Source organism: Octopus sinensis, linkage group LG21 (genome assembly GCF_006345805.1).
Source record: "Octopus sinensis linkage group LG21, ASM634580v1, whole genome shotgun sequence".
In the NCBI taxonomy this organism is placed as follows: Eukaryota; Metazoa; Mollusca; class Cephalopoda; order Octopoda; family Octopodidae; genus Octopus; species Octopus sinensis.
Window position 1 is genome coordinate 10,961,638 of NC_043017.1, and position 13,960 is coordinate 10,975,597.

General features: G+C 38.6%; 1 protein-coding gene across 7 annotated transcripts in view; it reads left to right on the forward strand.

Moving 5' to 3' along the window:
- LOC115222874 overlaps positions 1-13,960 on the forward strand; it is a 200,771-nt gene that overhangs the window by 186,155 nt on the left and 656 nt on the right. For all 7 annotated transcript variants that reach the window (XM_029793246.2, XM_029793247.2, XM_036511955.1 and 4 more), the window contains 4 exons: positions 7,404-7,472; positions 8,494-8,606; positions 10,144-10,227; positions 12,047-12,237. In XM_029793246.2, the coding sequence (XP_029649106.1) occupies positions 7,404-7,472; positions 8,494-8,606; positions 10,144-10,227; positions 12,047-12,237 (457 nt within the window). The remainder of the gene's footprint in view (positions 1-7,403; positions 7,473-8,493; positions 8,607-10,143; positions 10,228-12,046; positions 12,238-13,960) is intronic.

Consider the following 13,960-nt stretch of genomic DNA (forward strand, 5'->3'; position numbering starts at 1 on the left):
TCCCGTAACTGATGACCTATTGGCCAAAATTTGAAATCATTATTATTATTATTATTATTATTATTGTTATTGTTGTTGTTGTGTAAGGCAGTCGAATTGTTAGCATGCTGGACAAAATGCTTAGTGCAATTTCCCTTTGCCCTTTACGTTCTGAGTTCAAATTCTGCCAAGGTCACTTCTGTTTTTCGTCCTTTTGGGGTTGATAAAAATGGAAAGGACTAATATTATCATCAAGGTAGCAGGTTGGCAGAACGAAATGCTTTGCAGTATTTGTTCCAGTTGTTTGTCTTCTGAGTTCAAATACCACTGATGTCAACTCTACTTCTCATCCCTTCACAGGGCTGATAAAATAAAGTGCCAGTAAAATACTGGAGTCATTACAACACTGGAATAACCATTAAGCAAAATAAGCATGTGCTTAGGGCATGAAGGTAAATGGTAAATGGTTTCTGGTACCAAAGAAATAATTTTGAACTTGCTAAAAGAATATTTGGAATAGCTTATCTCTATTAAGTATAGAAGATCTGTTATGTGAGATTAATTTTGAGGATTTTATCAAAGATTTTGCTTTTAAAAAAAAAAATAGGAGAAAACTTTTCAAATATAAATAAAATGGAATTCTGCAAAAATAAACATTATCTGCCTTCTTAATGTTATTTTGCTTCGTTTTGAAAAACGAAAATAATTTATGGCTTATAATTGTTTGTGTTTTAGATTACGTAAACATAGAGGAGCCCTGAAATGTTTTTAAGGGCTTAGGTCGTTGATGGGCCTTAATCCAGCCCTGGGTCGATGTACTCAACTATCCGTCTCCCTTTAAAATTGCTGGCCTTGAGCCAAAATTCAAAACAATTATTGTTGTTGTTGGTATTATCGTCATCAAACCAAAAGGGAGTGTCTTTCCACTGACTCACTTTGTTAAAATACAAATATGTTTTCGTTTCTGATTGTATCGCCATAACAACACAAATTATGATAACTCTGCCCTTCTCTCCCCCTCCCCATCATTGTTATGTTTCATAAACTTTGTATGCCCACCCACCCTCATCTGAAATATTCCAGGCTTCATGAATAAATAAAGAACAAAAGAAATCATTATTAACAATAATAATAATGGTATTATATTATTATTATTATCATCATCGTCGTCGTTGTCGTCATCATTATTATCATCATCGTCGTCATCATTATCATCATCATCATCATCATCTCCATCATCATCATCATCATCATCTTCATCATGATCATTATTATTATTATTATTATTATTATGGGTGGTGGTTGGCAGAATTGTTTGGAGCATCAGGAGAAAATGCTCTGCAGTATTTGTTTTTGCTCTTTATATTCTGAGTTCAAATCCTGCCAAGGTCGACTTTGACTCTGATCCTGACAGGGTCGATAAAACAAAGTACCAGTCTAGAACTGGGTACACCGGTGTTGGCTAACCCCCACCTCCCCCTCAAAACTGCAAACCTTCTGCCAAAATGCTTAGCAGAATTCTTCCAACTTTTTACATTTTCAGTTCATATGTGTGTTCGTGTGTCTCTGTTATACAAACAGTGTTGTTCATTTGCAATCTTCTCTGAATGTCTGACAATGGAGGAATATTACTTTGCTTGGAAACAGGTGAGGATTGGCAGAAGGGCATCCAACTGGCAGAATCCGAGAAAATGTTTAGAAGCACTTTATCTGGTGCTTTGCATTCTGAGTTCAAATTCCACGGAACTTGACTTTGCCTTTCATCCTTATTTCTTTATTACCCACAAGGGGCTAAACTTAGAGGGACAAACAAGGACAGACAGAGTTATTAAGTCGATTACATCGACCCCAGTGCGTAACTAGTTCTTATTTAATCGACCCCGAAAGGATGAAAGGCAAAGTCGACCTCGGCAGAATTTGAACTCAGAACGTAACGGCAGATGAAATACTGCTAAGCATTTCGCCCGGCGTGCTAACGATTCTGCCAGCTCGCTGCCTTTTTGCCTTTCATCCTTTCTGGGTCAATAAGTACCAGTTGAGTATTGGTGGTCAGTGTAATCGACTTTCCCCTCTTCTCAAAATTGTTGGCCTTGTGGCAAAATTTGAAACAATTGTTGTCATTATTATCATTAAGGTGGCACAAAGTGGCCAAATCGTTAGCATTGCTGGACGAACTGCTTAGCAATATTTTGCCCATTGCTATGTTCTTGGCTCTAATTCTGCTGAGGTCGTCTTTGCTTTTCATCTTTTTGGGGTTTATAAATTTTCGGGGTTTGTAAGTTAAGTACCAGTTGAAGACTGGGGTCGATGTATTCGACTCATCCCCATCTTCCCCAAGCTGCCTCTGTGGGAAAAATTTGAAATAATTATTACTTTCGTTATTAAGACAGTAAACTGGCAGAATCGTTAGCACGATGGACAAAATTCTTGGTGGCATTTCATCCATCTCTATGTTCCGAGTTCAAATCCTTTCTGGGGTAGACTCTGCCTTTCATCTTTTCGGGATCAAGAAAATAAGTACCAGTTATGAACTGGGATCAATGTAATCAACTATACCCCTCCCCGAAAACTTCAGGCCTTGTACCTATATTAAAAAGGATTATTATTATTATTATTATTATTTCTATTGATTATGGTGGTGAAATGGTGAAATGGCAGAATTCCTGGTGTGTCTGACTTAAATACCTTTCAGGATTTAGTTACGCTCTTTGATATGTTCTGAGTGCAAACGAACCAGATTGAAACCTGAATCTGTTGCTTGTCAGGCAAGCATGCTACCATTTACAGTACTCAGAGATCTGGTGTCTTCACTGCCCCCCCCCCCCACCACCACCACCACCACCCCACCTCCACACTACTCTGCGCTCCCTCTCGCCCCCTTCTCTCCAAACCAGGGGGAGACAATCGTCACTTAAATTCCACTTGTTTTCTAGATTTCTTGTTTGACCTCAAATTGTTTGTTTACACATGTTGAATAAACATTGTTTTGTGTGTGTGTGTATTTATGTATGTTTGTGTATGTGTATATATACATACGTACATACATACATACATATATATATATATATATATATATAGTGTATCTATGTGTATGTATATGTGTGTATTTATGTATATTTGTGTGTGTGTATACTCATAGCTACACAGAGACTTATTTGCTTATACATTCATAAAATAGCTGAATGTATGAGGAACAAAATGGTAATTCTTAATTTCTTTTACACCATCTGTGTGTGTGTGTGTGTTGTATTTGGTTTGCAAGATTCTTGATGTGACCTTGTGTGTTGAAATATATTTCGTTATGTCGTGGGGCAACTTTTTTTTTTCTTCTGCCATTTCCATCTGCTATCACAACCAACGTCACTGCTACAGTTGTGGTCAGCATTACCACCACCACCACCACTCACACTTGACCCTCTTCAGATACAACTAATCATCGACGTCCACAACATAGGTCTGTTTTCCATACTGGCATGAGTTGGATGGTCTGATCAGAACTGACAAGGTCAAGGGCCACACAGGCTCCATTGTCTGTTCTCTCATGGTTTCTACAAGTGGATGCCCTTCCTAATGCCAACCATTTCACAGAGTGTACTGGGGGCTTTTAACATGACACCAACCCAAGTGCTTTACATGTGACACTAGCACAATTCTACTGTGTATATATGTATGTGTGTATGTATATCTGTCTGTCTCATCATTTACTAAGTTAATGTCCATTTTCCCATGCTAGCATTGGTCAGACTTGTATTATTTCGGTGCGTCATACAACTGGGTGCTCTTCCTGTTGCTCTTGTAGCCAACTGCCATTTGTTTCCAAGTGGTTTCTAATAATCTTACAGGCACAGGAGTGGCTGTGTGGTAAGTAGCTTGCTTACCAACCACATGGTTCCGGGTTCAGTCCCACTGCATGGCACCCTGGGCAAGTGTCTTCTATTATAGTCTCGGGCCAACCAAAGCCTTGTGAGTGGATTTGGTTGATGGAAACTGAATGAAGCCCATCGTATATATATGTGTATATATAATATATATATATATGTATGTATGTATGTGTATATGTTTGTGTGTCCGTGTTTGTCCCCCCAACATCGCTTGATAACCGATGCTGGTGTGTTTACATCCTCGTAAATTACCAAGACGGCAAAAGAACTGATAAAATAAGTACTAAACTTGCAAAGAATAAGTCCTGGGGTCAATTTGCTTGACTAAAGGCGGTGCTCCAGCATGACTGCAGTCAAATGACTGAAACAAGTAAAAAGTAAAAGAATGTACAAACACCAAACATTCTGGACCTGTTCGCATGGATCACTGGAAGCGAATGTCATTTCATGAATGAGGCTTTTGGCCACAAAGATCACACAAAACATGTCAAAGCATAATCCAGAAGCCTAGATGTACTTTAATGATGGGCTACAAGCAATTAATACCATCAACAAAACCATTGTTTTATTAACACACACACACTTCTGTGTGATGGTGTGTGGTCCAGTTGCTAGGATATTGCAATCGCAATTATGAGATTGTAGTTTCAATTCCCAGACTGGGCCATGTGTTGTGTTCTTGAGCAAAATGCTTCATTCCACATCATTCCAGTCCAATCAGCTGTAGATGGGTGACCCTGCCACAGACTGGCTTTCTTTTCAGGGAAAATGTCCACTTCCCTGCCTAACCTGTGGGTTGGCATCCTTCAAATATCTGGTTGTTACCGTGTGGTGTATAAATTATCAACCATCTTACAAACAATAACTCTGAGCACCTTTTCAAACTCCACCTGTCTAACACCCGTGGATATATTTACAAAGTCAGAAAACAGCACAGCTCCCATGACTTTAGGAAAAATTTTTTCACGCTGAGAGTTGCTGAAGCATGGAACAAACTGCCGGCATCAGTTTTTAGTTGTCGGAGCATTGCATCCTTCAAACTTCCATGCTTTCTGAGATTCGCCAACACTACACCTGATTTTCTCCCCTCCATACACACACAAGCATGTATCTGACTCATACATTGTTCGCTTTCCAGACATTTGTACATTACTGCATATGCTTTATACGCACTTTCTGACAAGTTGTGTTGCACCTGAGCACTTTTTTTTTTAAACATATATATATATGTTTTAAACATATATATATAGGCGCAGGAGTGGCTGTGTGGTAAGTAGCTTGTTTACCAGCCACATGGTTCCGGGTTCAATCCCACTGCGTGGCACCTTGGGTAAGTGTCTTCTACTATAGCCTCAGGCCGACCAAAGCCTTGTGAGTGGATTTGGTAGACGGAAACTGAAAGAAGCCCGTCGTATATATGTATATATATATATATATATATGCGTGTGTGTGTTTGTGTGAGTGTGTTTGTCCCCCTAGCATTGCTTGACAACCGATGCTGGTGTGTTTATGTCCCCGTTACTTAGCGGTTCGGCAAAAGAGACCGATAGAATAAGTACTGGGCTTACAAAGAATAAGTCCCAGGGTCGATTTGCTCGACTAAAGGCGGTGCTCCAGCATGGCCGCAGTCAAATGACTGAAACAAGTAAAAGAGAGTTAAAGAGTATATATATATATATATATATATATATATATATATATGCACTCGACCTGCTTGTCTTAGCCAGTGGGGTGGTGTCATTCAAAAGCAAAAACAATGCAAAGCGCATGGTGGTCAGCGATGTGTAACAACATCCGACAGCCAGGCTGATTATCTGATATATACTCTATATAAAATGAACAACTGATTTATTTTTTGTTTAATAATCTGAATATTGTCTGCTTCCTTCTGTAGCATGTACAATGTCTTTTCAGTTTCCTTATGCTGTACTTCATGCTGTACTCTATGTTGTACTTCTTTGTGTTATAATAATTGTCTTATGTTCTTGTTCCCTTTTCCTGATGGTAAGTCCCTTTGCTGTTGTTGTTGTTGTCATCGTCTTTTTAGATGGCTTTCTACTGTTTCAGACCCTCTCACTGTATTTTTGAATAAACACGTTATGTATGTGTATGTATGTATGTATGTATGTATCTATCATCTATATGTATATATGTATGTATGTATATATATATATGTATGTATATATATATGTATATATGTTTGTATGTTTATATATATATATATATGTATATATGTTTGTATGTATATATATATATATATATGTATGTATATATGTTTGTATGTATATATATATATATATATATATGTATGTATATATGTTTGTATGTGTATATATATATATATATATATGTATGTATATATATGTTTGTATGTATATATATATGTATATATATATATGTTTGTATGTATTATATATATATATGTATTATATATATATATATGTTTGTATTATATATATATGTATGTATATATATTATATGTATGTATGTATTATATATATATATATGTATATACATTTTTGTATGTATGTATATATATTTTTGTATGTATATATATATATATGTATATATAATATGTATGTATGTATGTATATGTACGTTTGTATGTATATATATATGTTTGTATGTATATATATGTATCTATGTATATGTATGTATATGTTACATTTCAAGTAATGTTTTACATGAATCTGGTTAATTTTCTTGTATTGTTCTCACAAGTCTTTATTATTATTATTATTATTATTATTATTATATGTTTGACTTTTGCTTTGTATTCATACAAGTTGACTCCAAGTCTCACCCAGAGACCTCAAGAGACAACAAGTTAGAAGTTCATGTTGGTGTTATGCTTACGGTGCCATATATTTGGATTTGTACATAGTGTTGTTCTAGAGAATGTTTAAGAAACCATAGCAAAATTGTGTTTGTTTTAAAACTTGAGATTACATAGAAAGTATTTTGCATAAGATATGGGCAGTTCCCATGAGCACTATCTTTTCAATTTCTGCCATTTTGGGGTTCAATCAGCCCCTTTTGCTATCATTCCCAGTGCACCTATGACAACAGGTATTGTTTTAGTCTTCCACATTTTGCTAATTTCTATTCCAAGGTCTTTATATTTGCTCAGTTTTTGGTAGGTCTTCACAGATACATTTATATCAATTGGGATATATTATTATTATTATGTTAGGCAGTGAGCTGGCAGAATTGTTAGCACACCAGGCAAAATGCTTAGCAGCATTTCATCTGTCTTTGTTCTGGGTTCAAATTCCACTGATGTCGACTTTTTTCGTTTCAGCCTTTTAGGGTGATAAAATAAGTACCTGTTGAATACTGGGGTCATTGTAATCAACTGACCCCTTCCCTGCAAAATTTCAAACTTTGTGCCTATAAATACAAAGGACTACTACTACTACTACTATCATTATTATTACTACCAAGAAAAGATCTTTATGTTCCTCTTGTTCCTTCTTTCTTTTCTATCCCTTTCCTGAGCCCTTTACTTCTGACCTTTCATGCCTTTTCTGTTTCTACTTTCAGTGCCTTCAAGGTACACAACGCTGGCACCACATTCTACTTTGCCTCTGAACGTCAAGATGACATGAGCAAGTAAGGAACTCCGTTTTGTTTTTTTTTCTCTTCTGTCCTCTGCTGTTTGTTTCTCCGTGTGTGTATTCATGTCTATTGTGTTATATATAATGTGTATGTTCGTGTGTGTGTGTGTGTGTATATATGTATATATATATATATATATATATACGTGGAGGCGCAATGGCCCAATGGTTAGGGCAGCGGACTCGCGGTCGTAGGATCACGGTTTCATTTCCCAGACCGGGTGTTGTGAGTGTTTATTGAGCGAAAACACCTAAAGCTCCACAAGGCTCCGGCAGTGGGTGGTGGCAGTCCCTGCTGTACTGTTTCGCCACAACTTTCTCTCACTCTTTCTTCTGTTGGCTTCCTCGCTTAGCCAGTGGGGCGGCGTCATTTGAAGGCTAAAACAATGCGAAGCGCATTGTGACCAGCGATGTGTAGCAACATCTGATAGCCTGGTCGATCACGGTGATATATATATATATATATATACACACACACACATAGTGTATCCATTTTATATGTATGTGATTGGCACTCTGTCAGTTATGTCCATTTGATCCGATCAAGGGAGCAGCTTGCTTGTGAAATTAATGTGCAAGTGGCTGAGTACTCCACAGTCACACGTGTGCCCTTAATACATTTCTGATCTAGATTCAGTGAGACACAGAATGTGACATGGCTGGCTCCTTTCAATTACAAGGGCAATTCATTTTTGCCAGCTGAGTGGACTGGAGAAATGTGAAGTAAAGTGTTTTGCTTAAGGACATGGGGCATCACCAGGAATTGAACTCATGATCTTACGATTGTAAGCTGAACACCCTAACCACTGATCCACACATTTTATGCATGTGTGTATGTATGTCTCCTGTGAGTGTGTATGTGTGTGCATGTGTGTGTGTGTGCTTGTGTATGCATGTTTATTGTGGATATCTCACTGCAATATTCCAAGTAGATTCTAAATAACACACTCCTAGTTATATCATTGTTATAAATTTTTAATTATTCTCTCTCTCTCTGTCTCTCCTCTTTATCCTAGGTGGATGAACAAGATGGGATTAGCTGCTATTAACTATGATATGTCGAATGTTAGCACAACAGGAGGTTTTATAAAACCCGACAAACCAGTCAACACCCCTCATGCTGTACAAAGTAAGTATAACTTTACATCCTCTTTTAGAGTCGTTGATTTCATCTTCATTCCATGTCAATTTTCTCACCCTACAATGGATCAGATGGATTTTCATTGTCCAAGCCAGCTCTTATTCAGTGTTAGGGCCTCCCTGCTACAGCCCACATAGATGACGTCCTTCCCTTGGCATATAGTTTCTATGGTTGGATGCCCTTCCTAACCTGATCTACTTCATAGAGTCTGCTATATGTATTTTCTTGTGACACCAACATTAGTGAGGTTGTCATGTCCTCAGCTAGACCACATTGTCCTCCAGTATGTCTTTGTTCACCAACCACTTTACAGAATCTACTGTTTGTATCCTGCCACCAGCACCAGAGACATCCATTTCCTCAACAGGACCCTGTAGTCCTTTCTTCTGCTGCAACAGTGTTAAGATGCCTGCATTTACTTAGATTCCGCTGGAGCAAACGAAGGTATACAGCAGCAATACTCTGACAGGAGATCATTGAGTTTCTGCTACCATTTTCAGTGTCTTCAATCAGAAACTGGTATAATTGGGTTTGGCGGTTGGTGAAGACGATGGATTTTTTTGTTTGTTTTATATGTTCTATACACAATGCGCACTCAGTGTGTTTTGTAATGGCCCTGACACTAAGAGAGGTTACCTTATCCTCAGTGAGGGAGATTTGGCTGCTTTTTTTTCAGACTTAGTGTATCTAGCACTAGTTTTTCGAGTATGTTTATTTGTTTCTAAATTGGTGACAAATAAATTCGGGGAAATTTAGCTGCTGTTTTTAATAGGTCAAGCAAGTAAATAGAAACTGCATCGTTGATAAACATTCACCAAAAGATGATGTGTGGAACAAAATATAACAGTTTTTTTGGAGGTTTGCCGAGCAAGGGATTTGATCTGAGATCTGGTTTTGTTGAAAATAAAATGATTGCCTCACAGAAGACACACACATAAGCCATTTGAAAACACACAAAGACTGACACCAAATAAACTGATGTGAAGTCTTTGTGTATTTTCGAATGGTTAATATGTCTTCGATATCACAATCGGATTTTCTCAGGCAACATTTTGTTTGGTGGAAAGTCAGCTTCTCAAGGGAGATAATGTGTGAATAATTTCTTTCCCGCCTGTTTTATTAAGAGACCTCATTCATGTTTGCCAGCGTTTCTCTCTCACACTTTCAATTCCTAAATAGAGGATATTATCGATTGAAGTTTTTAAAATTTTACACGGACAAGGCCATCATCAAAGGAAAGTGAATATTTTACAGCAGTTTTCAATAATGAGATTGTAAATTTTGTGCAAGATTAACAAATTACTCCAGTTTTTATACTTTGAATATTAAAGTGAAAATAAGTTTTAAAAATTGCCCTTAAGAAAAAGAAAGAATTTTTTTTTGCTTGTTCGGTACACACATCTATGCAACCTTTTCCTGCTTTTTAAGGGTTAAAACATGGGGCTAACATTTTGAATAAATTTTTGCTTCAAGGAAATTTATTTGCTAAAATTTTGCTTGTAAAACCTGGTTTTTGCTCTTTCAGCTGATGTCTACTACAGTGAAAGTGAAGATGACAATGATGATACAAGCTCCCATCAGGAACTTTCAGAACATTCCGAAGGAAAAGGTAAACATCATTTCTCATTATTAATCCCTGTCTTCAGTGTGAGATGTAGGCAGAATCAGTAGAGCATCATACGAAATGTGATGTTCATGTCTCTATATGTTTTAATTTGGAATCTCACTGAGGTCCACCTTGCCTTTCCGCTCTGTCTGTGCTCTACTAGGGGGTGGGGGGTGGACTGAATTGATTGAAACAACTTCTGGAATTTCTGGCCTTGTACCTATGTTTGATGTTAAATTCGTTTGAACAAAGCTGATAGTTTATCCTCTCAGGTAATTACTTTATGTGAAACCAAAGGTACCACACGAGTGCATCACTCTTTGACTCATCTGGAGAACTGGACAGATACATGTGTTCATCAGAAAGGCTAGAGAGGAATGGGATTTGCAAACAACCTTTTCTTTATTCCACTTTAGGAAACTGGGATCTTTTCAGTTTGAACGGTAGTTTTTTAAAATAATTTCCACGTAACTAAACACTTTTAAACTTCGTGTACTGATAGAATGTGTTTATAAAACATCTTTTTCTCTTGGCTTTATTGAGAAAATTCTATAGTTTGTAAGATATTTGTTGTTTTTTTTTTCTTCAATTTCTGCAATTTCAACCAATCAATGACGTCTATTGAGGTGAAAACATTCTGTGCCGTATGAATATGTCCCTCGTTTAAGAAACAGATTGAGTTTATTTACATTTCTGAAGAAAAAAAAGATACCCTTCCCTCACCCTAACTCTAACCAACCTTAACCCTAAAACAGATTGAAATGCAATAGATCGAAACTAGGTCATAATTATGGGTGACAATGTCATATGACACCGCTAGAAAAAAATGCCATTCACACCGAAAAGATCCGGAAACTGTGTAAAGTGTTTGATGAAGGAATGCCACAACTTCATGTATTTGGTGTTGGTCATCTTTGATCTGTTCTAATGGGAAATCACAACCACATATACATAAATGCATAAACATAGATGGACATGCATGTGCGCACGCACGCACAGTGGTGGTGGTGGTGGTGGGGAGGAAGAAGGTGTTAACGTGCTGTTGATTTGTGCATTCGTTAAAACGTGCCGTCTCGACTGGTTTCCGTGCAGGTGGCACGTAAAATGCACCAATCCGACCGTGGCCGATGCCAGCCTCACCTGGCACCAGTGCAGGTGGCACGCAAAAAGCACCCACTACACTCACGGAGTGGTTGGCGTTAGGAAGGGCATCCAGCTGTAGAAACACTGCCAGATAAGACTGGAGCCTGGTGCAGCCTTCTGGCTTCCCAGATCCCCGGTCGAACCGTCCAACCTATGCCAGCATGGAAAACGGACGTTAAACGATGATGATGATTGAAGACGATTATGCTAGGCGCAGGAGTGGCTGTGTGGTAAGTAGCTTGCTAACCAACCACATTGTTCCGGGTTCAGTCCCACTGCATGGCATCTTGGGCAAGTGTCTTCTGCTATAGCCCCGGGCCGACCAATGCCTTGTGAGTGGATTTGGTAGACGGAAACTGAAAGAAGCCTGTCGTATATATGTATATATATATATATATATATATATATATATATATATATATATATATATATTATATATATATATATGTATGTCTGTGTTTGTCCCCCTAGCATTGCTTGACAACCGATGCTGGTGTGTTTACGTCCCCGTCACTTAGCGGTTCGGCAAAAAGAGACCGATAGAATAAGTACTGGGCTTACAAAAGAATAAGTCCCGGGGTCGATTTGCTCGACTAAAAGGCGTTGCTCCAGCATGGCCGCAGTCAAATGACTGAAACAAGTAAAAGTATGCTGATGATGATGATGATTTGCATTGTAGATTACGACAGCAGTAATGACGACTTAAAGGAACTGTACAGACAACTCGAAAGACGGAATCTCACTATTGTTGGAACGGATCGAAACCAGCGGCGGAGGAGTCACATCCAGTCGGCCGACATGAAGATGACGGTCTCTGACGAGCAAATCGACAGAATGAAAAGAATTTGTATATTGAAACGGTCATTAAAGGTCAGTGATCTCCCTTCATTAACTCACCCTTCCTCCCTTCTCTTGCAGAAACAACGAAGGGCGTTACTGTGTTTACTTGACTTGCTAGAAATAGCAGCTGGTGTATTTTCCTATACACTCGCCGATATTTTATATAGCGTAAACATTCAAACATCGTCATAGTCTTATATCAAATCTTGCTACATTACACGAGGAGTTTTGGGTCCTCTAAGGTCGACCAACTTTTTTTTTTCTCTCTGTAAATATTCAGCTAAAAATCTCGAGTTGTATGTCTGAAAATTCGGTGTATATTCTTTAAAAACACGTCGTAGCATCTTAATAGAAAAAAATGGAATAGCACATTTGGATGCACAAGAAGCACAATACTTTTAATTAAAGGTGTTTTCGGCTAGAGCTGAGGTAGGGTTAAAATAACAGGTTTTTTTTTTGCTGTATCAATGAGAGGGCCTTAATTTTGTCGTCCAACTAAAAATATCAGCCAAAATCTCAATCCTGACAGAACACGGAGTTATCTCCCTTGTGGAATACATGCATATACACACACACACATCTCAGCCATGTAGTCGTGTTGCAACACCGTAAGTGAAACTGTTCTATACTATCCTCCAGCATAACTGGTGGCTCTGTAGATAACAGAATTTAATGGTTCGGTTTTCTTGACCCCTGACTTGAGGGCAATATTTTATGTCCATTATATATGAAGACTGTTAACTTTTTTGTCTCACGCCAATCTGACAAAATATCACGCAAGTTTTATGAATTATCTTCCCTTGGTTAATCAAATGTTATCTCCCTTTGCTGTCACTACTGAAAATATAAAACTGCCTTGTCGAGAGCTTTATCTACATTCCATATACTAGCAATTATAGATAACCCCAGATATCAGTTTATCTTTCGTTAGTGTCTCTGTGATGCCTTACTTTATCCCTCACTACACATAACTGCCAATAATATCACCAGATCAGGAGACAGCATTGAGACAACAATCCCCTATCCAGGGAGAGTTTTATCTCCCAATGACTAGAGACCTAGACCTTTGGAAGTATGCTGTGCATGAGAAGACCCGACAGGACAAGTGAGACCATCACCCATGGCCTCAGTCCACTTATGCACACCTTTCCTTCTTGAGACACAAAACTCTACTTGTGAAGACCAGTTGAGGCAAGTGAAAATCAAAATCGATCAACATCAATGAAAATTGTAGCTGTGATAGCAGTGCCAGTGGCACATAAGAGAACCATCCGAACGTGGCCGTTGCCAGTGCCGCCCCGACTGGCCTCCATGCCGGTGTCATGTAAAAAGCACCATCCGATCGTGGCCGTTTGCCAGCCTCGCCTGGCCTCCGTACCGGTGTCACGTAAAAAGCACCATCCGATCGTGGCCGTTTGCCAGCCTCGTCTGGCTCCTGTGCCGGTGGCACGTAAAAAGCACCCACTACACTCACGGAGTGGTTGGCATTAGGAAGGGCATCCAGCTGTAGAAACATTGCCAGATCAGACTGGGCCTGGTGCAGCCTTCGGGCTTCACAGACCCCAGTTCAACCGTCCAACCCATGCCAGCATGGAAAGCGGACGCTAAACGATGATGATGATGATGATTCTGCATTAATACACTTTAGGTAGGAATAAGTACTACCAGATCATCTGGGGAATATGTCTTATGGTAGCCTAAGGTCACTTCCAGGAGGAAATTTTTCTCTCATCACAGTGTCTCTGTAACAATA